At 58.1% G+C, this 22,338-nt stretch overlaps 1 protein-coding gene across 1 annotated transcript; it reads right to left on the reverse strand.

The window, feature by feature from the left end:
- Positions 1–1,882: 1,882 nt before the first annotated feature.
- On the reverse strand, positions 1,883–22,125 carry TAS1R2 (taste 1 receptor member 2). Its single transcript, XM_062193125.1, has 6 exons — positions 20,774–22,125; positions 18,868–19,168; positions 15,740–16,492; positions 11,307–11,516; positions 4,594–4,717; positions 1,883–2,881 (listed from the first exon to the last, which is right to left on the reverse strand). Exons 1-6 carry the CDS (start codon positions 20,950–20,952, stop codon positions 1,953–1,955), a joined length of 2,496 nt encoding a protein of 831 aa, XP_062049109.1. The 5' UTR covers positions 20,953–22,125; the 3' UTR covers positions 1,883–1,952.
- Between the last annotated feature and the right edge of the window lie 213 nt (positions 22,126–22,338).

Here is a 22,338-nt window from a genome sequence, read left to right on the forward strand (position 1 = left end):
TATTTATTTGAAAGGCAGAGAGACAGACAGAGACAGAGACAGACAGAGAGCTCCTCCCTTCACTCCCCAAATGCCCGCAAGAGCCAGGGCTGGGCCAGGCTCAAGCCACGAGCCTGGAACTCCCACGTGGACGGCAGGGACCCAAGCACTTGAGCCATCACCTCCCGCCTCCCAGGCTTGCCTTAGCAGGAAACTGGATCAGAAGCCAAGGAGCTCAAACCCAGAGGCTCCGATATAGGATGTGGGTGCCCCGAGCGGCGACTTAACTCCTGCCTCAGACCCCTGCCCCTCTGTGTTGTTAACACTGCTCAGGACCCCGCACCCCAGGTACGAGAAGCCCTGAATCAGTGAGGCAGTGGCTTGCGAGGACGACCAGTGAGGGGACGGGGCTGATGGCGACGTAGCCTGAGGGTGACTCACACGCACCTGCCACATGCCAGGCTCTGGGACGAAACAGCCCCCTGCTCTGCCATTAGAGACAAGTGGCCCCAGCCGTGCCCCCAAAGCCAGAGATTCAAGCCCAGGTCCTAGCAGCCCCGACCTTGAAGTGGGAGAGAGGGAAACCAAGGGCAAAGGAGAGGCAGCCGCCTGCCCGGCCGCCCGTGTGCTTGTGGAAGTTGCTCCTGCCAGGGTCGGTGCTGGGCAAACCGTAAATCACCCCCAGAGAGGTCCCGGGCTGCCCCAGCATCGCTGCAGAGAGGGACCCCTCAAGGGCCCCTGGGTCCCGCCTGGGCCCGGGGGACAGCGGAGGAGGCTCTGAGCTTGGCTCTCCCACCCGCGAGGGGGTGCCCCTGAGCCAGGCAAGCCGCTTCTCTCTGGCAGCCTGAGGCCTCTGCACTGGTGAACGGACAGCCCAGGCCTGGTCCCCGGCACTGGGAAGTTAGGGGTCCTCTGGAGCTGGAGCCCTCCGAGGGGGGCTTGGTGTGGGGGGGGAGAGGGGGGTGCACAGGCACAGCCATGCCCAGCAGCACGGTGCTCCACAGGGGCCCTGGGAGGTACCCGAGGCTTGAGTGCCCCCAGACCACCCCGGAATTTGCCGGATAACAGGCACGACTCCCCAGAGGCCAGCTCCGTGGATGCGCCACGGAATCCAAGGACAAAGCAAACCTGATGTTCCTCATGGTTCTGGGGACTCGAGGGTTTGCAGTGGCTGGCACTTATTGAGCACCTACTGTATACACTCTATGCAACTGTCTTTGCTCCTTTAAGATCCCTGTTGCTGTTTCCATTTTAGAGATGGGGACGTGGAGGCTCAGGGCAGTAAGGAATTCGCCTAAGGCCACACAGCTTGGGAGTGGCAATGCTGGGATTTAAACCGAGGTCTCTCTGATCCCCCATGTTCTTTCTCAGGGCCCCTCTGAAGGCAAGACGCTCATTCATTTCACTCAAGGGAGTTTATTCATAGGTATTCACTAAGCACGCACTGTGCCCAGCCATCACCAGGGATAACACACAGGCCCGGGTCTGAGCCTTCAGGGAATCGGAAAATGACACGCGAGAGACAGGTGGGGAGCGATGCCCAGGCTGCATTCCTGGAGCTCACACTGGACCCCCCTCCCTCCCACCCAAGCCACCGGCAGGGCTGCCCCCACCTTGAACGGGAGTGAAGGAAATGGCCCAGGACGACAGGTGCTTGCTGTGGCCACCAGATGGCGCTGTAGGCTGGCACCGCAAACTGCCCTTGGCGACCAATAGGTCACCTTGGGTCCTTTTTTCTAGAGATGACCACACTTGGCAAGCCAAACAGCCCATGGGAGTGGAACGGAGGACACCTGCTAATAAGGGGGTAAAGACAGCCAGGATGTGGAGACTGGCGGAGAAATAATGCCCAACTGCAGACCCGGTGGGGAGGAGTCCGGGGTGGCCGCCCAGCACCCTCCAGGCAGTGCGCAAGCACACCCTCCCCCGCCCCGCTCTGCTGCCGAGCCCAGGCCCTCCTGCTCGGGGGGGCTCTAGTCCCTCCTCATGGTGTAGCCCTGGATCATGCTGTTGAAGTAGCTGGGCGTGTTGCGCTCGGGGAAGAAGAGGATCAGGTAGCACTTGGGGCCGAAGTAGCCCAGGCTGATGGCCAGCAGGTTGAGCACAGTGACCAAGACGTCCATGATGGTGACCAGCACGCCTTCGTAGATGGACATGAAGGTGCAGAGGGAGACGGTGGAGGTGAAGGAGAAGGTCATGCTGAGGGTGATGAACTTGGCCTCGTTGTAGTTGGTGGGCAGCTCCTTGCCCATGTAGGCGAAGGTGAAGCCCCCCATGGAGAGCAGCAGGTCCAGGCTGGTGTTGAAGAGCAGCGTGTTGCGGTAGTTGGGGTGGCAGGAGAGGATCATGATGGTGGGGTCCTCGGGGTCTGCGCGGTGCGTGGGGCTGGTGGTCGTGGCCAGCACGTTGCCCAGCACCATGGCCAGCTTGAGGGCCGTGAGGAGCAGCACGGAGACGTAGGCGCCGTGGTAGCGGACCCAGTAGCTGTAGGCACGCGGCAGGCGGCGCGCCATCTTGAAGATGCACGCGATCTGGAAGGAGCGCACGGTGATGCAGGCGATGCAGACGGTGAAGCAGAGGGTGAACAGGGCCTGGCGGCACAGACACGTGAGCACCGTGGGCGGCCCCACGTACACCGGCACCATGGCGAAGGCCAGCAGCAGCAGCGCCAGCATCAGGAAGCACATGGGGCCCCCGGCCGAGCGGACCACGGGCGTCGGGGAGTGTCTCCAGAACACGACCAGCATGCTCAGGGTGCTGAGGAAGCCCAGGGCGGCCAGCAGGGCCACCATGATGGTGGGGACCTCGTGCCACTCCAGGAAGGCCAGCCGCCGCTTGAAGCAGGAGGTGTCGTTCCTGTGCGACCACGCGGAACTCGGGCAGGGCTGGCAGTGAAACTCATCTGCGGAGACCCCCAGCCGCCGCCGTCAGCCAGGCGCCGGCGCCCTCGGAGCCCCGCGCCCACAGCCCACCCTCACAGAGCCTGCTGACGTGCTCGTCAAATCCACACGGCAACCCATTTCACAGGTGAAGAGGCTGAGGCCAGCAAGGGTGAATACTTTGCCCCAACTCACAAAGCCAATACGTTACAGAGGCAGGATTTGAATCCAGGTCTCCTACCAGCTAGGATCCCTCCCTTCCACGTCCCTCCTCCTCCGACCCGGTGGGGGAGACATTCAACCACTCATGCAAAGAACTCATTCTGCAATTTTCTTTTCGAGCACCATCCACTGGGATGGACTCCTGAGGCCAAGGGAGGAAGGCCGAGGAACTCACTCAACCGGCTTTAGCTCAGCACCAGCTGCACGCCCTGGCCTCTGCCAGGCACAGACACACAGTAGGTGCTTTCACTGGGAGACGAAAGTGTTCACTTGATTTGCTAATCAGTGAGGTCGGGAGAAGGAATTTGTTTTGAGCCCCGATTCTGCACTGTGCAGATGTTGGTGTCCCACCCTGCAGAGAGCTGTCGGTTCTCGTCACGGAAGTCACCCACCCAGCCTCTCGCTGAGCAGCCACTGGGGGCTAGAACCCTGCTGGGCCCTGGGGAGACCAGGACACGAGTGGACATCAAAGGTTCATGGAAAACAGAACTAAAAGACAAGCTTCTTTTGGTGCGAAGTCTTTGAAATCCTTGGGCACAGTGGATTAAGCTGTTGCAACGCCGGCATCCCATATGGGCCCCGGTTCGAATCCCAGCTGCTCCACTTCTGATCCAGCTCCCTGCTAATGCACCTGGGAAAGCAGTGGAAAATGGCTCAAGTGCGTGGGCCCCTGCACCCACGTGGGAGACCCGGATGGAGCTCCTGGCTCCTGGCTTCAGCTTGGCCCAGCCCCGGCCAGCTGTGGCCATCTGGGGGAGTGAACCAGTGGATGGAAGTCCTCTTTCTCTCTGTCTCTCCTCCTTTCTCTGTAACTCTGACTTTCAAATAAACAAACCTTTTACAAAATTTGTTTTGGAATCCACACATATGAGGGGTCTTCCAGAAGTTTGTGGGAAACGTGGGTGGTGAATAAACGATATCGAAATGTTTTGCACCACAATCAATTTCTCTTTCAAGTTCACTCATAAAGGATTTATTCACTTAAAAGGCAGAGTGACTGAGAGAGGGGGAGACAATAGAGAATCTGCTGGTTCACACGGCTGCACAGCCAGGGCTGGGCCAGGCCAGAGCCAGGAGCCAGGAGCTCTATCCGGGTCTCCCACGTGGGTGCAGGGGCCCAAGCACTCAGGCCACCATCCGCTGCTTTCCCAGCGCATTAGCAGAGACTGGATCGGAAGAGGAGCAGCTGGGACTGGAACTGACGCTCTGAAATGCGATGCTGGCATTGCAGGCAGCAGCTTACCCTGCTGCACCACGACACTGGCCCCATCTTTTAATTCCGTTTCTCATGAACTTTCCAAGTACCCCCCTAAATCAAACACTGGCCTGCCTGCGGGAGATCTATCCACTCATTCCTTCACTCATTCATTGTCCAGTGGGCCCCCGGCAGACATAGCCGCCAGTCCTCAGACACCTACAGCCCCCGGGGAGACCCCAGAGACCCTGCCAGAGGGAGGCACCCCAGAGACCGCAGGGGCGGGTGCGAGCAGGGGCGCGGGCGTGCGAGCCGTACCTGCAGTTTGGTTGAGGAAGGTGCCGGGAAGGCAGTCGAGGCACTCGAAGCAGCAGGGGTGCATGCCCACGGGCTTCTTCCTCTGCCCGGGCTGGCAGCTCTTGGAACACATGGACACCGGCACCTGGGGGCAGGTGTGCAGGACACCCTGAGGCTCCGCCTCCCGCACGCCGGCTCCCTGGCAGGATGCCCAGCCCCTCCCAGGAGGACATGGATGCCCGATCACCATCAGAGCTGTGTGAGACCCAGGCAGGGGCCTGGCCTGTAGCGTTTTTGGTGACCCGGGCAATCCATGACCTGTGCTTACGTCACTCTCTGCCACTTGCAGCCCAGGCTCTTAGCTAACACAGTCTGCGGGTGGACAACAGCAGGTGGGCAGTGGCTTGGCCTATGGTCTTCCCTGCTCTATTTCCAGAGCCTAAAGGATACACACGCGTCTGATTGTTGGGCCCTAAAGCAGTGAATGAATGACACACAGAGGGGGCAGGGTGTGGGTTCAGCCATGTGGGTGCAGAGGAAGGAGACCCAAGGGCTGGGGCTTTGCATCCACGTGGGGGAAGAGAATGGAGCTCCTGGCTGCAGCCTGGTCCAGCTCCAGGTGTTGTGGCCACCTGGGGAGTGAGCCAGGGGATGGAGGAGCCCTTCCCCTGCCCCGCCCGGTAACTCTGCCTTTCAGTAAATAAGACAAATGCTTTAAAAAAAAAAAAAAAGAGCAATAGAGCAGATGCACGCAGGAGGAAGGCAGAGTGGGTGGGGCTGGCAGGATTGGGGTGCACAGTGGAGGGAGGGGAGGGTGGGAGTGGGGAAGCCCCACTCCAAGGTTGCTTATGGGTGCCCTGACACGGGACCAGCAGGAGGTCAGTGAGGTTCTTGAATGGGGGAGTGAGCTGGGTCATGTGAAAGCCACACTGATGGGGGCCAGGGCTGTGGCGCAGTACGTTAAACAACCACCTGCAGCGCCAGCATCCCACATGGGCACCGGTTCAAGTCCCAGCTGCTCCACTTCCTTTTTTTTTTTTTTTTAAAGATTTATTTATTTATTTGAAAGTCAGAGATACACAGAGAGAGAAGGAGAGGAAGACAGAGAGGGAGAGGGAGAGAGAGAGAGAGGTCTTCCATCCTCTGGTTCATTCTCCAGATGGCTGCAACACCTAGGGCTGGGCCAGGCTGAAGTCAGGAGCCAGGAGACCTTGCATCCAGGACTCCCACGTGGGTGCAGGGGCTCAAGTCCTTGAGCCATTTCTGCTGCTTTCCCCAGGCCTGTTAGCAGGGAGCTGGATCGGAAGTGGAGCAGCTGGCACACAATCCGGCACCCACATGGGATCCCGGCATTGCAGGCAGTGGCTTTGCCAGCCACGCCCAGCGCCAGCCCCTCCATCTTGAGAACTGTGGAGTGAGAGCCGAGGAAGAATAAAGCAGGCGGCTCTTGCTGCACTCACGGAGGAGCTAGAAAAGGAGCCACAGGGAGGGGAGTCGCGGGCATACAAGAACTGAGAGAGAATGATCCGGAAGCCGAATAAAAGCAGTGCCCGAAGAGATGAGCTTGACCGTGTCACGTGGAAGTCACGGGTCCACTGCGACGGTCACCACTGGCTGGGCCACACGCAGATAGTGTCCATCTGGACAGAAGCAACCTCAGACGAGTGGCGTGGGTGACAGCCTCACTGGGGTGGGTGTGGGAGCAACTGGGGGCCACGTGCACGGATCCAGGAAGCCCTGACTCCCGTGCTCACGAGAGGAAACTCGAGCTCTTAATGGTTCTGTCAGAGACTGGGCGCAGCCTCAGACGCTAGAGCCACGGGCCTTGGAGGACAGCGGGGGCCCAGTGTCCCGCAGCGGAAGCTGCCTCTGGAGACAGCGAGTGGCAAGCAAACCTGAAAAATAAAGCGCTCGGCGTGGGGCTGCGTGCAGGCCAGCTGGAGGTGAGAACGTGTGGCCGCTTTCGTGAGCTCGCCCAGCAGCCCCCCAGCTCTCCGGGGTGGAACTGGAGACACAGAGCCCCCCATGGGTTCCAGCGGGAGGAGGGGAGGAGTCACCACCCTGAGCCACAGCTCGGGCTGAATCTTCAAGCTGTTTCACCATAGCCCAGCAAACGCGGGTTTTCCCAGAGCTTACCCGACATGGGGGGGGGGGGGGGGGGCGATTCGGGTGGGCAAGGGCAACAGCCTTAGATCCAGGCTGGTCCCTTGCCTGCAGGACCAAGAGCAGACCCCAGACCCCTGCGTTCTTCCCTGATCAGCTGGACCCTGCCCTGTTAGCCAACTCTCCCACGTGCTCCCCGCTCTCTGAATAGCTCAGCCCCAAGTCCCCCAGCCTTCCTACGCCACACAGCCTGCAGCTTCTATGAGAACCTGCTCTCTGCGGGGTGACCGCAGGGGCCCTCCGCTGTGTCTCGCTGGCACTGAGCCCCTCTTGGGCTCGTTCCCCGAGAGACTGGTGCAGCTGTGGGTCTGGTCCTGCCTCCTCTGTGTCTTGTTCTTCTTTCCTTACAGGTTCCCAGTTCCAGCTCCTCCTGAGCCTTCGGGTCTTGCCCAAGGGTGGAGGGGAAGGGGCACTGAGAAAGGCTAGCCCGGGGCACGGCTTAGAGGACACTCCCCCGCCCCGCCTTTCCACCACAGCCATCAGACCCCGCACAAAGGTCGGCAAAGCTCAGACTCCACTTCAGAAGGCATCTAGGGAAACCCAGAGCTGACAGCAGAGAGATCACAGCTACAGGAAACGGGACCTGGGGTTGACCTCCCCACCAGGTCAACAGAAGCCCTCCCTCTCAAGTTCCTCAGTGCTCTCTGCCCAAACGCACCCCGTTCTGACTTCCAACCCCGAATCCCGAGGCAGGCCAGCAGCCGAAAAGCGCCGTCGGAAGAGGCGAAGCACGCTTCTGCAGCAGCTCACACATGGCCTCTCTTTGGGAACCATCACATGGAGAATTCATAGCAAGTGATTCATTTGCCAAAGGACCCCAGTTGTAAAAGCAGAAACCATTCAAGAAAGCATGCGTCGAGCCAATTCTAAACACTAATGCCAGCTGTAAAACCAGGGCCACAAACGCGTTCGTAGGGATGAGCAACGCGGGTCCGACGGAGGCCAGACGCGGCTGAGGGAAGCCGTGTCGGCAGAATTCCCCGCTAAGTTGCAGAGAGAAAACAGTGGGGGGAAAAGAATAGGATATCCAGGGGTTCTGGGACAATTACAAAAGCTATAAATACTCACAATGAGAATAGAAAAAAAAAGAAGAAGCAAGAAGAGAGACAGAATGAGAGAATTTGACCTAATAATGGCAGTCAATTTTCCAACATTAATGACCACACCAGACCATAGACCCAGGGAGCGCGGAGGACCCCGACTAGAAAAAATACCAAGTAAGTGACGCCTTCAGCGTCATGGTCAGGCGCGAACAGTAAAGGCACAGGGAAAGCTCAGAAGAGGTGGGGAGGGAAGGTAAGAGACGTTCTATAGCGATGGAAAAGTCCACCCACCAAATCCATACGGCCCCTAGCAGGAGAGCCCCAAAATCCGAGAAGCAGAGATCCCAAGTGGAGGAGGGATGGGTAAGTTAGCAGTAGTCAGTGCACTCTCCAACGTCCCACTTGCAGCACTGAATTGAGCTACACAGAAGACGGATAAGGAACAACACAATAAACCAGTTAAGGCTGACACCCTCAGACCGCTGTCGCTCACAGCAGCCAGAGGCACAGTCTTCTCCAGGGCCCATGGAACACTGTCCAACATGAATTCTACTAACGTAGAAGTGGCCAGAAACCAAGGTTTAGGGGCCGGCGCTCTGGCATAGCCGGTACAGCCAACACCTGTGAAGCCAGCATCCCTTGTGGGCACCAGTTCAAGTCCAGGCTGCTCCACTTTAGATCCAGCTCCCTGCTAATGTGCCTGGGAAAGCAGTAGATGGTCCAAGTGCTTGGGCCCCTGCACCCACAGGGGAGATCTGGAAGAAGCTCCTGGCTCCTGGCTTTGGCCTGGCCCAGCCCTGGCTGTTGCAGCCATTTGAGGAATGAACCAGTGGATGGAGTCTCTCTCTCTCTCTGTCTCTCTCTCTCTCTCCCTGTAACTCTGCCTTTCAAATAACTAAATCTTTTTTTTTTAAAAAAAAAAAAAAAAAAAGGTCTAACCAATGTAAAAGGATTGAAACCATGCTCTCCACAGCGCAAGGGAGTCGGAAGTCAGCGACGGAAAGGTATGTGGGGCATCCGCACAGCTGTGCAAGGAAGCCCACTGCTAAATAACGGGCGGAGAGGGGTTCACAAGGGGAAGCAGAGCTGAACGGAAGCAACGAAGCTAGAAACACAAGACGCCTTCACGCCTCCTGCACGACTCCAGCCACACGCGTGTCTAAGCTGTCAAACTCGCAGAAGCGGGCCTGCACCACGGCTCACTAGGCTAATCCTCCACCTGCGGTGCCGGCACACCTGGTTCTAGTCCCGGTCGGGGCTCCGGATTCTGTCCCGGTCACTCCTCTTCCAGGCCAGCTCTCTGCTGTGGCCCGGGAAGGCAGTGGAGGATGGCCCAAGTGCTTGGGCCCTGCACCCCATGGGAGACCAGGAGAAGCACCTGGCTCCTGGCTTTGGATCAGTGCGGTGTGCCGGCCGCAGCAGCCATTGGAGGGTGAACCAACGGTAAAAGGAAGACCTTTCTGTCTCTCTCTCTCTCTCACTGTCCACTCTGCCTGTTTAAAAAAAAAAAAAAAAAACTCACAGAAGCAAGGAATGAGACTTCAGGAAGGGGAAAACGCAAAAGCAAGGTGTCAGGGGCAGAGGGGGTGGGGACCTTATGCCCAGGGCCATTTGGGGAGTTGGAGACTCAGGATATCGACATTTCCAGGTCATACAAAATGCTCAGCTGAGAGATGAGCCTGCTACAGATTTATGGGGTCTGGAGTCCCGCTGCCTTGGCAGCGCCGCACCCAGTGATTCCGTGGGCCGGGCTGGGTATGGAACAGCTCGGGGTTCTGGCCAGAAAGGAGAGGCAGAAGAAGGCTTTGTCATTCACATTGCAGGGAGCTGAAAAGGGTCTGGTTAGCACCAGGGACCTCGACGAAAGGGAGGAAACGGGGCGGGGGGGGGGGGGAGGAAGGGGAGGAGGGAGGTGCAACACGTCCTTTAGGCTGACTGTCCCCCAGCCCGGAGTCTCAGGTTTAGGGACAAAAACGCCACAGTTCAAACGCTAAGCTAAGGTGGCAAATTCCACACGCCGTACTTCTGCCATGATTAACGATAAAGCCACTTTGAAAAACACTGCAAAACATGTGGGGTACTGTGCACATAGTACCCAGAGGGAAGCTGACGGCTGTAAATATCACTGGCGCAGGCAGTGGAAGGCACAGCCGCTAGTCCCAAAGCAGGAGCTGTAGTCAGCAAGTGGCAGCGTGAATGCTGTATGTAGGGAAACTCCACTGCGGCCAAGCTGTGCGGCCTAGAGCAGGTCCCGCAACCTCTCTGTGCCCTGCCTCCTGATCAGTAAAATGGACAGACCGGTAGCAGTTTACCAACCCTGAACTTCCACCGAACCAGCAGGAAAGACAGGACCAGAGACTGTGCAGGTGCACATGGCAACCCTACCAGCTACTGGTCCTGAATCTGCAGCTACTGATCCTGAATCTGTGGCTACTGATCCTGAATCTGTGGCTACTGGTCCTGAATCTCCAGCTACTGGTCCTGAATTTCCAGCTACTGATCCTGAATCTGTGGCTACTGGTCCTGAATCTGTGGCTACTGATCCTGAATCTCCAGCTACTGGTCCTGAATTTCCAGCTACTGATCCTGAATCTGCAGCTACTGGTCCTGAATCTGTGGCTACTGATCCTGAATCTCCAGCTACTGATCCTGAATCTGTGGCTACTGATCCTGAATCTCCAGCTACTGATCCTGAATCTGTGGCTACTGATCCTGAATCTCCAGCTACTGATCCTGAATCTGCAGCTACTGATCCTGAATCTGCAGCTACTGGTCCTGAATCTGTGGCTACTGATCCTGAATCTGCAGCTACTGATCCTGAATCTGTGGCTACTGGTCCTGAATCTGTGGCTACTGATCCTGAATCTCCAGCTACTGGTCCTGAATTTCCAGCTACTGATCCTGAATCTGCAGCTACTGGTCCTGAATCTGTGGCTACTGATCCTGAATCTGCAGCTACTGATCCTGAATCTGTGGCTACTGGTCCTGAATCTGTGGCTACTGATCCTGAATCTCCAGCTACTGATCCTGAATCTCCAGCTACTGGTCCTGAATTTCCAGCTACTGATCCTGAATCTGCAGCTACTGGTCCTGAATCTGTGGCTACTGGTCCTGAATCTGTGGCTACTGATCCTGAATCTCCAGCTACTGATCCTGAATCTGTGGCTACTGATCCTGAATCTCCAGCTACTGATCCTGAATCTGCAGCTACTGATCCTGAATCTGTGGCTACTGGTCCTGAATCTGTGGCTACTGATCCTGAATCTGCATCTACTGATCCTGAATCTGTGGCTACTGATCCTGAATCTGTGGCTACTGGTCCTGAATCTCCAGCTACTGATCCTGAATCTGTGGCTACTGATCCTGAATCTCCAGCTACTGATCCTGAATCTGTGGCTACTGATCCTGAATCTCCAGCTACTGGTCCTGAATCTCTGGGCATCCTCCTGGATAACAAGGGCCCTTGGTACCCCAGCGTGAGCCCCAAGTCCCGCCCCCGCCCCCTCCCCCATGCCACCCCCAGCTGACCGTGTTGTCTGGGGTGTGCCAGGAGACATTGTGGGTGATTTTCAGTTTCTTCTTCACGGGGTTGTAGGAGGCAATGCTCTGGAAAGCATTCTGGCTCTGGTTCCATTTCCACTGGATGATTTCCAAGTTCATGGGCACGTCCCCTTGCTGGTCGAAGAAGATCTCCTGCCCCTGGAGGGTGAAGCTGATGTTCCAGAGCTCCTTGAGTAGCTGGGAGAGTGGCAGGGGAGGGAGGCAGAGCTGGCATCAGAGTCCAGACCTTCCTGCTGGCCTTGGTTTGCACCACTGTAAAATGGGGCAGGAAGCATTCGGGAAGGAGCGAGCCTGGGAGGCAGCAGCTGCTGTGCACTCGACTCTGGGGTCTGATGCACTGAGTCTGGGTCTCTGCTCCACCCGTGCTGTGCGGCCTTGGACCTGCCTCTCAGCCTCTCTGAACCCATGACCGCTTCTGCAAAATGAGGCCAGAAATGACCCCATCTCCTGGGCTCCGAAGCAACAAAGGGGTTCATCTTAGGGGCTGAGAACCCTGCCTGAGCGCAGGTCAGCAGGTGCTCACCTCCTCCTGAGGGGCAGCTCTCCTCCTTTTCTTCTCACCCCCACGTCCACGGCCAAGGCCAGCAGGGACTGTCGCTGCTCCTGCTCCTGGGCCCCTCCTGCTCCCCTGCACCGTAGGGTCAGCTCTCCTTCCTGTCCCTCCCAGCCCACCCCAGCCCTGTCGGGTGCAGAGGCTGGTATGCATTAGAACATACTTGCAACAGGGCATCCTGCAGCCTGAATTTCAGTCCTAGCCCTGCTCTCAATTCCCTGTGTGACTTGGGGCAACACACTGAACCTCTCTGAGCTAACCTCAAAAAGGCTTCCAGCTCAGATAACACATCTCTCTGGATTCTAGAGCCCATGTCACCTGGGGGAATGACACACAGACAGGCAGACAGCCCGCCCCAGCAGCGGGGCCCTCGCCTTCTCCCTTCCCTACTCAGGGGAGCCTCTCTGTAATTCGCACAGGCTGCCAGGCAGTGGTTTCTAAGGCTGCAGGGACGAAGGCGCTCTGGCCAGGAGGTCAGCCTGCTGGTGGACGTCAGCATGGCAGAAGCCTCTCGGGGCTCAGAGCCTGAGTGTCCACGTCACAGCCCTGCAGGGGCCTGGCCGAGCAGGGCTGAGCAACCCGGGATTGGAGGGATGTAAGATATGACTCCTGTCCCTGTAGTCACCCAAGTGGGCAGGGGCTTGGGCACCTGGGGCTCCCCATTGGGTATGAGCCCCGTTTCCCTCCCCTCACCCAGACCCACACCCATGCGCAGCACTGGCTCCTCATCCAAGGCAGAGCCAGGTCCACCTCTCTAGCCGCACCCCCTGAGACCAGCCTTGGAGTCAGAGGTGAGGGAGGAGGAAGTGCAATGTCACCAGATGAGATGCATACCTTATTGTCTGCTCAGTAACCCCCCTCTGCACACAGATAGGACGGCTGAGGCTCTGAGACATTACACAGCTTGTCCAAGTTTGCACAGAAGTCCTGGCGGAGCTGGGACTCAATCCCTGGGCTGGGGACAGCAGTTAAGCCACAGCTGGGGACGCTCATGTCCTGTATTGGAATGCCCGGGTTGGCGTCTGGGCCACTCTGCCTCCTATCCAGCTTCCTGCTAATGCACACCCTGGGAGGCAGCAGGGGATGGTCCCTGCCACCCACATGGGAGCCCCAGACTGAGTTCTGAGCGCCTGGCTTCGGGCTGGCCCTGCCCTGGGTGTTGAGGGCTGTTGGGGAGTGAGCCAGGAGATGGAAGAACTCTTGCTGTCTTGCTCCTGCTCTTTCAAATAAACAAAAACCCCAACAACCACAGGCCTGGACCACGTGACAGCAAAGTTCCGCTCAGTTCGTCCCCACCTGCCTGTCGCCACGTGGACAGAGGGCCCGCGAGGCCGACAGGTGGGGAGAAGCGCCGACGGCGGCGGCGAGCAGGTGAACCCAGCAGCAGACCCCGGCTCCCGCTGAAGGCCCTGAGGCCCACTCCCCACACTGTGAAGCGGAAGGGTTCAAGGGATTCTGAGAGGACCTCGCAACCTTGACCCTTGGTTCAGCACCCTGCTGGGCGTTCTCACCTGGACAACCACGGCCCCTCCAGATTGCCCTCCAGATTTTCCCCACAGCACCGGGAGAAGCACACACAGCCAGCCGCCACCCGAAGTCCCCTCATCACCCCCTCGGCTTTGCCTCTCGTAGCTGCCGCCCTGCACCTGTCACTGTCCCTCCTTTGATTGACAGACTCATCTGTACATAGGAGAGCAAGCGCCTAGTGAGAGTGTGGACTCCTGGGGGAGCACAGCACAGGAACGTGGACAGTGCCCTACCCCTCACCCATCCTGAGAGTCAGTTGCAAGCCAGGCCAGTGCCACCAGCCAGTGACACAGCCCTGGGTAGGACGATGCTGGCCTCTGTTCTCCCAGGCTTAGGCTGGGGGGTTGGGGTGGGAGACAGAACGCATGTAGGCAAATCAACACACTGGCAACACCCTGAGCCCAGAGTGAGGACTGGAGGTGGCATGGCCCAACACCGGGCAGTGTGTGAGTGCTAGATACAGTTGCACAGGTTGTGTCCTGCACAAGTGGATGTGGCTAGTGCCGTGCAGAGATGCCACACGTGGCTCACCGAGCGGGGTGCCCTCCCAGGGCCATGTCCGCCTCCAGGACAAAGCTCCACTCCTCCCTCCAGTTACCTGCAGCTCCCCACGATGCTGGCCTGACCTGGGGGCCAGGCCACTGCTCTCCCACCCTCCTCCAGGAAGAGCCAGTGCCCGCCCGCCCTCTCGGCTACTCCAGTCCTGCCTTCCCTGACACCCTCCGCCCCACGATGGCCTCTGCCCTCCCCGCCCGGCAGTGGCTCTGACTTCCTGCTGCACTCGGCAGAGATGGACACAGTAACTGGTCGCAGGGCCTGGCAGCCAGCAGACGCTCAGGATCAGGACATCGTGATGGCTGTGCCCCGCGCCCTTTGGTCTGGGCTGCTGCAGAGGGAGGCACAGTCCTGCCGATTGTGGCTTGGAGAACCACGGCACAGCGGGCCGGGCCCAAGTTCAAGGTCATGGTCACTCACCACTGGGCCCACACAGGCAGGTCACTTCGGCTCCCTGCCCCTCGGGTCCCTATCTGTAGGTCCCGGCAGACATGCTGTGTGCTGGGCACTGAGGAGACCGTCAAGCCCCCGTGATAATCACGTGTTCTACCCAGGCAGCAGGACACATGGCCACAGGCAGCTTTACCTGATTTGGCACAAGGATTCTTTTGCAATAGTAGCTGCATACTTTTAGAGATAAGAGCGTAGTTCCAGGTTGGACTCTGAGATTACAGGGTAGAAATGGGCAATTAAAATAAGAGCGAGAAGCCAGCGCTGTGGTGTAGCAGGTAAAGCCGCCGCCTGCAGTGCCGGCATCCCATATGGGTGCTGGTTCAAGTCCCAGCTGCTCCACTTCTGATCCAGCTCTCTGCTATGGCCTGGGAGAGCAGTGGAAGGTGGCCCAAGTCCTTGGGCCCCTGCACCCCTGTGGGGGGCCTGGAAGAAGCTCCTGGCTCCTGGCTTCAAATCAGCACAGCTTCGGCCGTTGGGGCCATCTGGGGAGTAAACCAGCGGGTGGAAGACCTCTCTCTCCCCACCTCTGTCTCTCTGTAACTCTGCCTTTAAAATAAATAAATCTTTAAAAAAATAGGAGAGAGAATTCTTCAGTACTAACGAAACTGCTCTGTTAAGGAAGTGTACAGTTATTTGGGGAGCAGAGAAGGGTTGAGAAAGAGGGGAGAAGGGGGAGGTGGCTGAGGGCTAGGGTAGGAAGCCAATCCCAAACCGTGACAAAGCCATGGCACTCGCTCAGAGAAGAGACACGAGCAGCAAAGTCTGAACTGTGCATTGCTCACGGACCCCCTGTGCCCCTGTGCCACCCAAGTCTTCATGGTTAGGTGCATGTATGTGTGTAAAAGCACATGCACATATGTGTACATGTGTGTACATGTCTGTGTGTGCACGTGTGTGCTTGTGTGTGCACCTGTGTCTTGTGTACATGTGTGTGCGCGTGTGTGGTCAGGAAGATACAGATGCAAACTCCAGATCTGACTCCAGAGGACGCAGAACCGGGCAGTGCGGAGTCCACAGCCTGATGCTGGCCCAGGGAGAACACAAGCCCATCCCCCGCAGGGGGAGCCATCGGACTTCTTCTAGAGAATCCCACCTGAATCTCCAAGGACCCACTCTCCTGGACTCACTGTAGTGGGAATTTGGGGTTGGCACCAGGAAGGACCTCTGGCTCTGTGCGTCCTGGGCAGGGGATGCCCCCATCACCTCTCCACCCCTGTATCCAGAAACCGCCCCACCCGCATAGTGAGAGGGTGCCCTGCCGTTTCCATGGCAACCGTGGAGCCTGCACCTGTCAGCCCGTGGGACCCCTCACCTGCCACGGATAGACCACGATCTTGGCACAGCCGGTCTGGTTGCAGCGGAGGAAGCGGTGCAGGGCGTGGGCCACGGCGTAGATGGCCGTGTACACGCTGTAGACCACGCGCTCTCCCGACTGCATGAGGATGTCGCTGTAGGTCACAGTGGTGTTCAGGCAGTTGTCACAGTCCTGGTTGCAGGTGGTCCTGTTGGGCGGCGGCCCGGTCTTGGTGCGACGCACGCGGAACTCGCTGAAGCCCGGGATGGGCACCGCCTGGACGGTGAGGCCCAGGAAGGTGCCGGCGCCTCTCAGCTCTTTGTGCAAGTCGGGGTCGATGGCCCAGGACTCGGAGGCGATCCACACGATGTCGCTGAATTTCCAGAGCAGCACCTCGCGGAAGAAGTTGTGCAGGGACAGCTCGGGCGAGAAGATGACCACCACGTGCGCCGTGCTCTGCCGCAGCTTGTGCAGGATGCTGGCCAGGCGCTCGCGCTCCACCGGGGTCGGGGGCTGGCTGGGCTCCGGCGTGGGCAGCACCTCCTGGAAGGCGATGCAGATGTCGCTGTGGGCCAGGCGGTTGCTGAGCACCTGGCTGTTGTCGCGGCCGTAGTCGTCGTTGCTGACGAGCACGATGATCCAGTTCCAGCGGAAGTGCAGCATGAGCTGCACCATGGCCTCCACGTGGTGGCTGGCGCTGGGCACGGTGCGCAGCATGGCCGGGAAGCGCTCCTTGTTACGCAGCTGGTCGCTGATGGCGCTGTAGGTGATCTGCCAACGGGAGGGCCCGGCGTGAGCAAGGGTGCCACAGACTCCACCCGCCGTCACCTTCCTGGCTGGCACACAGTTTGCACCACCGTTACCACGGCCATCGGGCAGTGACCTGTGACAGGAAGCCACCGTGGGCCAGACTCTAGGCGGGGCGCACCACATCAGCACGGTCAATGCGTGGGGAGCGCCTACTGTGTGCCACACCCTGGGCGAGGTGGCATACGTCATTCTCATTCCTATCGTCTAGAAACACGTATTGAGCGCCTTCTGTGTGCATCTCTGAGCAGAGCAGTTCCTGCTCACCTTCACCATCACCATCAGCCCAGCACTCGGCCACATTTCTCCCCTCGGCCTCCCAGCCCCCTGCCGGGGTTTCCTCTCCCCCTTCTCCACCTGCTCTCCCTCCCTGGCCGTCCCATCCATGCTCCTGGCTGTAAGTACCAACTCCATGCCAGCTGCCCCTGGTGGCCTCGGCCTGGGGCCTCTCTCCAGGACTTCAGAGTGGTGTTTGCGGCTGCCTGACGGATATCGCACGGGAAACATCCCAGCCTAGGGTCCTGCTCTCCTCCAAAGCCAGCTCGGCGTACAGCAAACCCTCCCTTCCAGTCACTCGGACCAAAACCTTCGGTGCCACCCTTGGATCTTCTCTCTCACGCCAGCCACGTTCCATCCACCAGCAAATCCTCCTGGATCTGCCTTCTGGGCGTGTCCCTCCCGAGCCCGCCCCCTCCCCACCCCATCCTGGCCTGGAGCTGAGAGGATCCTCCCGCCTCACGCCCCACAGTCTGCATCTCACGGGGCAGCTGCGTTGACCTGGCTCACGCCCACGTCCCGTCACGGGGCTCCTCTCGGGCTACCCAGGAAAAGCCAGAGTCCCGCGGTGGTCCCTAAGGGGCTTCCTCACATGCCAGCCCTCCCGCCTCGGGCTGCCTGGGCTCCTATGCCCCCCTCTCCCCGCCACGGCCCCGGTTTGCTCACCTGGCTTCATGTACACACCAGGCACCTCTCGTCCCCTCGCGCTGGGTGACACCTCTTTCTGGAAGGCTCTTCTCTGAGACACCTGCCAGCTCCCTCTCTCTCTCCCGTCCTTGTCCCGTTGTCAGTGAGCCCCACCTGCTGCTTGGCTGCAAAATGCTCCTTCCCTACACCCCGTCCCAGTCCTCTCTCCAGCACCCAGCAGCCCCCAACTCTGTCCTCCATCTCTTGCCTGACCCACCTTCCAACACCCTGGGCCACTGATGTATTCAGGCTGGTGAGGCTGTCTCTCCCTACCCACGGGGGTGCTCCTTGCAGCTTGTGATGCTGGTTGGTTTTGTCCCCAGCACCCACAACAGTACCTGGCACGCAGTAGGCATTCAGTAAATATTTGCCACCGGAACAGAAGAGTGAGCTCAGCCCTGGTCTGGATGCTTCAGGCAAAAACGTCCACGCTGGGCCAGGCAGTGGGCACAGCAGTTCAGATGTCATTTGAGGCACCTGCATCCCAGATCTGAGGACCTAGATTCGAGTCCTGGCTCCTACACTTCCACTCCAGCTTCCTGCAATAGCTGGTGGTTCAAGTCCTTGGGTCCTTGCCATCCACATGGGAGGCTCAGATGAAACTCCAGGATCCTGGCTTTGACCTGACCCAGGCATGGCTATTGTGGGCATTTGGGGAGTCAATCAGCAGATGGAAGATACGTGTTTATATGTGTGTTTGTGTGTGTGTGTGTGCGCATGTTACCTCGCAAATAAACAAAAGTCAAGAAATATTTTACAACATTCATTGAGCACCCACTGTGTGTGAGAGCTTTGGCAGCAGTAAGTCCAGCCGTGGTCAGTACCTACTGTGTGCCAAGTCTATGCTGGCCATGCTCTAGTGGACAGATGCTCTCCACCAGTGCTAGATGAGGCGATTTCAATCAGGCTGATGGTGATAGAATAGCCGGAGTAACCCTAACAGCACTTCCTGGAGGACCTCCATGAGGCAGCTCCTGGGCTGAGCCAGGGTACGGATAACACGGAGCACTCTGAGTTTTCACTCACGTGCAAGTCGCTTTACATAATAACAACAGCCTACTGCGTGCTAGGAGCTCTTTCAAGCTGAACACTTCCTTCTTCCGACCGTCCTGGGATGCAGCTCTCAGGCTCCCACTTTACAGGTAGGGAAACTGAGGCCCAATGGAGTTGAGAGATTTGCCAAAGGTCTGTCAACCCCCAAAGCCTGAACTGACCCACAGGCTGGGCTGCCTTCCCAAGATTGCGATGGATGCCCTGACCCTGCACAGTCCCTAGCACCTCCCCCATGATTGACAGGGGGAGGTGGCTCTGAACCCTGCGCACAACCACCCATCCTGTCTCTGCCCATCCTCTTCACCTGAGCCCCGGGGCCTCACCTGGGGGATAAGAAGTAGAGAGAGGAAGTTGGCCACGTTTATGGTGGACTCGGAGTTGTCAGGACCAATGACGGCTATCACGCGGGGTACATAGGAGCTGTAGTCATCCAGGATGGGCAGGAAGTAGTCCTCTCGCGCCAGGAAGTAGAGCACGGGCTGCACGTTGTTGGAGATGTAGCAGACGTCCACCATCTCGTAGCCCAGCTGCACGCCCGGCAGCAGGTTGCTCTGGTTGTTGATCTCCTCCACAGCAAAGCGCATGGCTTGCATGAGGTTGTAGCCCAGCACTTTCGTCTCATACCTGCCAGAGCCGCAGCAGGGGGGTGGGAGCAGGTGCAGGGTGAGGAGGGGCAGGGATGGGACAGCCAGCCTGCTCCCTCTCCCCAGCACAGGAAAGCCACGGAGAAAGAGCCGCTCCAGAAGATCCCGGCATTTTCTCCACATAATTGTCACCATACCACCTCTCTAGGGTCACCATCACCCCTGTGACCATCACTGGTGCCAGGATCCTGTGGCCAGCATCACAGCCACCCCTATGACTCCTGCCACCTCTTCTGAGGTCTTCTAATGTGACCACTGTTACTCCAAATAAGCTCTACAATCAACCACTACCCCAATATCACCACCACAGTCATCATGTCACCACATCCTTGTGACCACCATCACCACAATCACCATGGTCACTGTCACCATCATGATCACCATTGTCACACCATCATTACCACCAGCATAGCTTCCACTATCACCACCGTCACCACTACCACCATCATCAGGACCACCATCATCACCATCAACACTACAATCATCACCATCCCAACCGCCACCATTACCACCACTATCACCACCATCACCACCGCCATCATTACCATCACCACATCATCACCATCACCATCACCATCCCCATCCCCATCACCACCATCATCACCACCAGCATCACCACCATCACCATCCCCATCCCCATCACCACCATCATTACTATCATCACTACCACCATCACGATTACCATCACCACCACCGCCACCATTACCACCACTATCACTACCATCATCACCACCAGCATCACCACCACCACCAGCACAATTACCATGATTACCATCACCAACCCCCCATCGCTATCCTCTTCACCATTTCATTATCACCAGTACTACTGCTATCAACAATATCCACATCAGCACCACCATCACCAGCATCACCACGGTTACCTTCATTAGACTCCCCGCCATTAGGCCAGGCATCAGAAGATGCCACGTCATGTCCCTCACCGTCACTGGCACCACCACCCTCGCCACCCTCAACGCCACACAGATGGTGCAGCACTTCTGGTCTTTTACATATTCCTTTCTTTCTCTCTGTCTCCCAGAATGTTCCATCTTCTCTGAACGGACAGACTATTGCATAAGCCCAGGCTGGCTCTAGCGTCCCACCCAATCTCCAAGTGTTGCTGCCATCCCAAGGGTCCTACAGAAAAGTGGGGGAAGAGGAGACCCCCCCCTCCAAGTCCTGGGAGCACCCCTACTCACCCCCAGGACTTTAGAAATACAAACCTTCCCCCCGCCCCAGTCTGCAGAAAATCACACTCTTCCTCCCAAAGCCTTGGCACCTGCTTTCTAGACCCCCTGGGCCATGGGCTCACAGGAGCTCCCAGTTGCCAGAGCGGGTGGAGGTGGATTAGACCTAAGATCTTTCCAGGCTCAAACGTCCCGCCATGTTATAAATAGACACGGCCTCGGGACCACCAGGTCTCAATGTTTCAGAACATGATCGCCGAAGGCTGTGGTGCCATGGATCGTGGGGGGCCTCCCCGGGGACCAGCAGGGTGGTCCAGCACAGAGGGTTTGGGAGGGATGAGGAGCAGTGTTCTGAGCGTGGCGCCTCCCCCCGCCCCACCCTCACTCCGGACACTCACTCCTCGCACTTGGGCACGTGCAGTTGGTTTTGGCCAGCGGTCTTCACGTTGGCATGAAGTGTAAAAAGGCCACCCAGGAGGTAGTCCCCGCCCAGGTAGAAGTCCGAGTTCTCAGCCCGCTCAGCCAGGACCTGCAGCAGGAGGAAGAGGGAGCAGGCTCTCCTGGCCTGGGGCCCCATGGCTGGCCAGTGGCCGTCTCAGGAGGGGACTCTGCCTCGCTGGAGACCAGGCAGCTGGACACCAGGGCATTTGCACAGACATTTACATAGTGACGGTCCAGGTGAAGGGCCCGGGGCAGGGGAGAGGGGTGGAGAGCCCAGCGGTGGGATGATCCTTTGTTGGCACATACTGAGGCCTGGGTGTCCTGCTGAGGGGCCACACCCCAGCCACCTGCCGCTCAGCGAGAACAGGGCCCATGCCCCTGTTGCTTCAAGCAGTCCCGAAAAGGGCACAGGTGCTCAACCTAAGTGGCCAACAGAGACAGAGTCTCCCAGGGTTGCTGGATTCATTCCGGAGAAGCATTGCACGGGCTCGCGCGGGCCACTGCAAACCCTGGGCATGCGCACCGCAAAAATCAGTCATTTCAAGAAATAAAACAAAGCCAAAATAAGAAGTTACTTTGAAGCAATCATCTTGGGTGACAACGATCCATAGCCAGGGTGGCGTCAGCTGGGCGCACGGCCCGGCTGGGGCTTTTCTGTGTGAACTCACCAGAAAAAGACCTGGGCACCAGGCTGTGGTCCTAGCAGCGTCTCTGGGGTCTCTGAGGCCCCCCTACTTCATAACCCCTGGATTCTATTTTTGTTTTGCTAAGGCTTGGCACGAGCGACTCCATTTGGGGCTTGACACTTGGCAATGTGCAGATGCTCAGAAAGCAGAGACCGTGTTCAGCAAGAAGCAGGCCCCTGGCTGAGGGCTCCTGTGCAGGGCTCACAATAGCTGGGACCGACCCAACCCCAGTTCACAGAGGCCCTGGGAAAGCCAGAAACACCCAGGCTGCCCCACTGGCGGAGCTGGGATTAACAGTCTGACCCCAGGGTCAGATTAACAGTCTGACCCTGGGGCTGGCACTTAATTGCCATGCCACATGACAACACCAGGTCATTGCTTTGACTAAAAAGCAACAGCAGGGGCCAGCGCCGTGGCATAGCAGGTAAGGCCACTGCCTTCGACACTGGCATCCCATATGGGCACCTGTTTCCAGCCCTGGCCACTCCACTTCCAATCCAGCTCCCTACAAATGCACCTGGGAAAGCCGTGGAAGATGGCTCAAGCGCTTGGGCCCCTGCACCCACGTGGGAGACCCAGATGAAGCTTCCAGCTCCGATCTGGCCCAGCCCCATCTTTGCGGTCACTTGGGAGTGAACCAGAAGGAAGACCTCTCTCTCTCTCTCTCTCTCTCTGTAACTCTGCCTTTTAAATAAATAAAATATTTTTTTAAAAGTTCAGCCCTGTCCATTATCTGTTTAAAATTTTTTTTTAAAAAGGCAATAGGGCCAGCGCTGTCTCATTTGGTTAATCTTCCGCCTGCCGCACCGGCATCCCATATGGGCGCCGGGTTCTAG

The sequence above is a fragment of the Lepus europaeus genome, chromosome 5 (assembly GCF_033115175.1).
Source record: "Lepus europaeus isolate LE1 chromosome 5, mLepTim1.pri, whole genome shotgun sequence".
Classification (NCBI taxonomy): domain Eukaryota; kingdom Metazoa; phylum Chordata; class Mammalia; order Lagomorpha; family Leporidae; genus Lepus; species Lepus europaeus.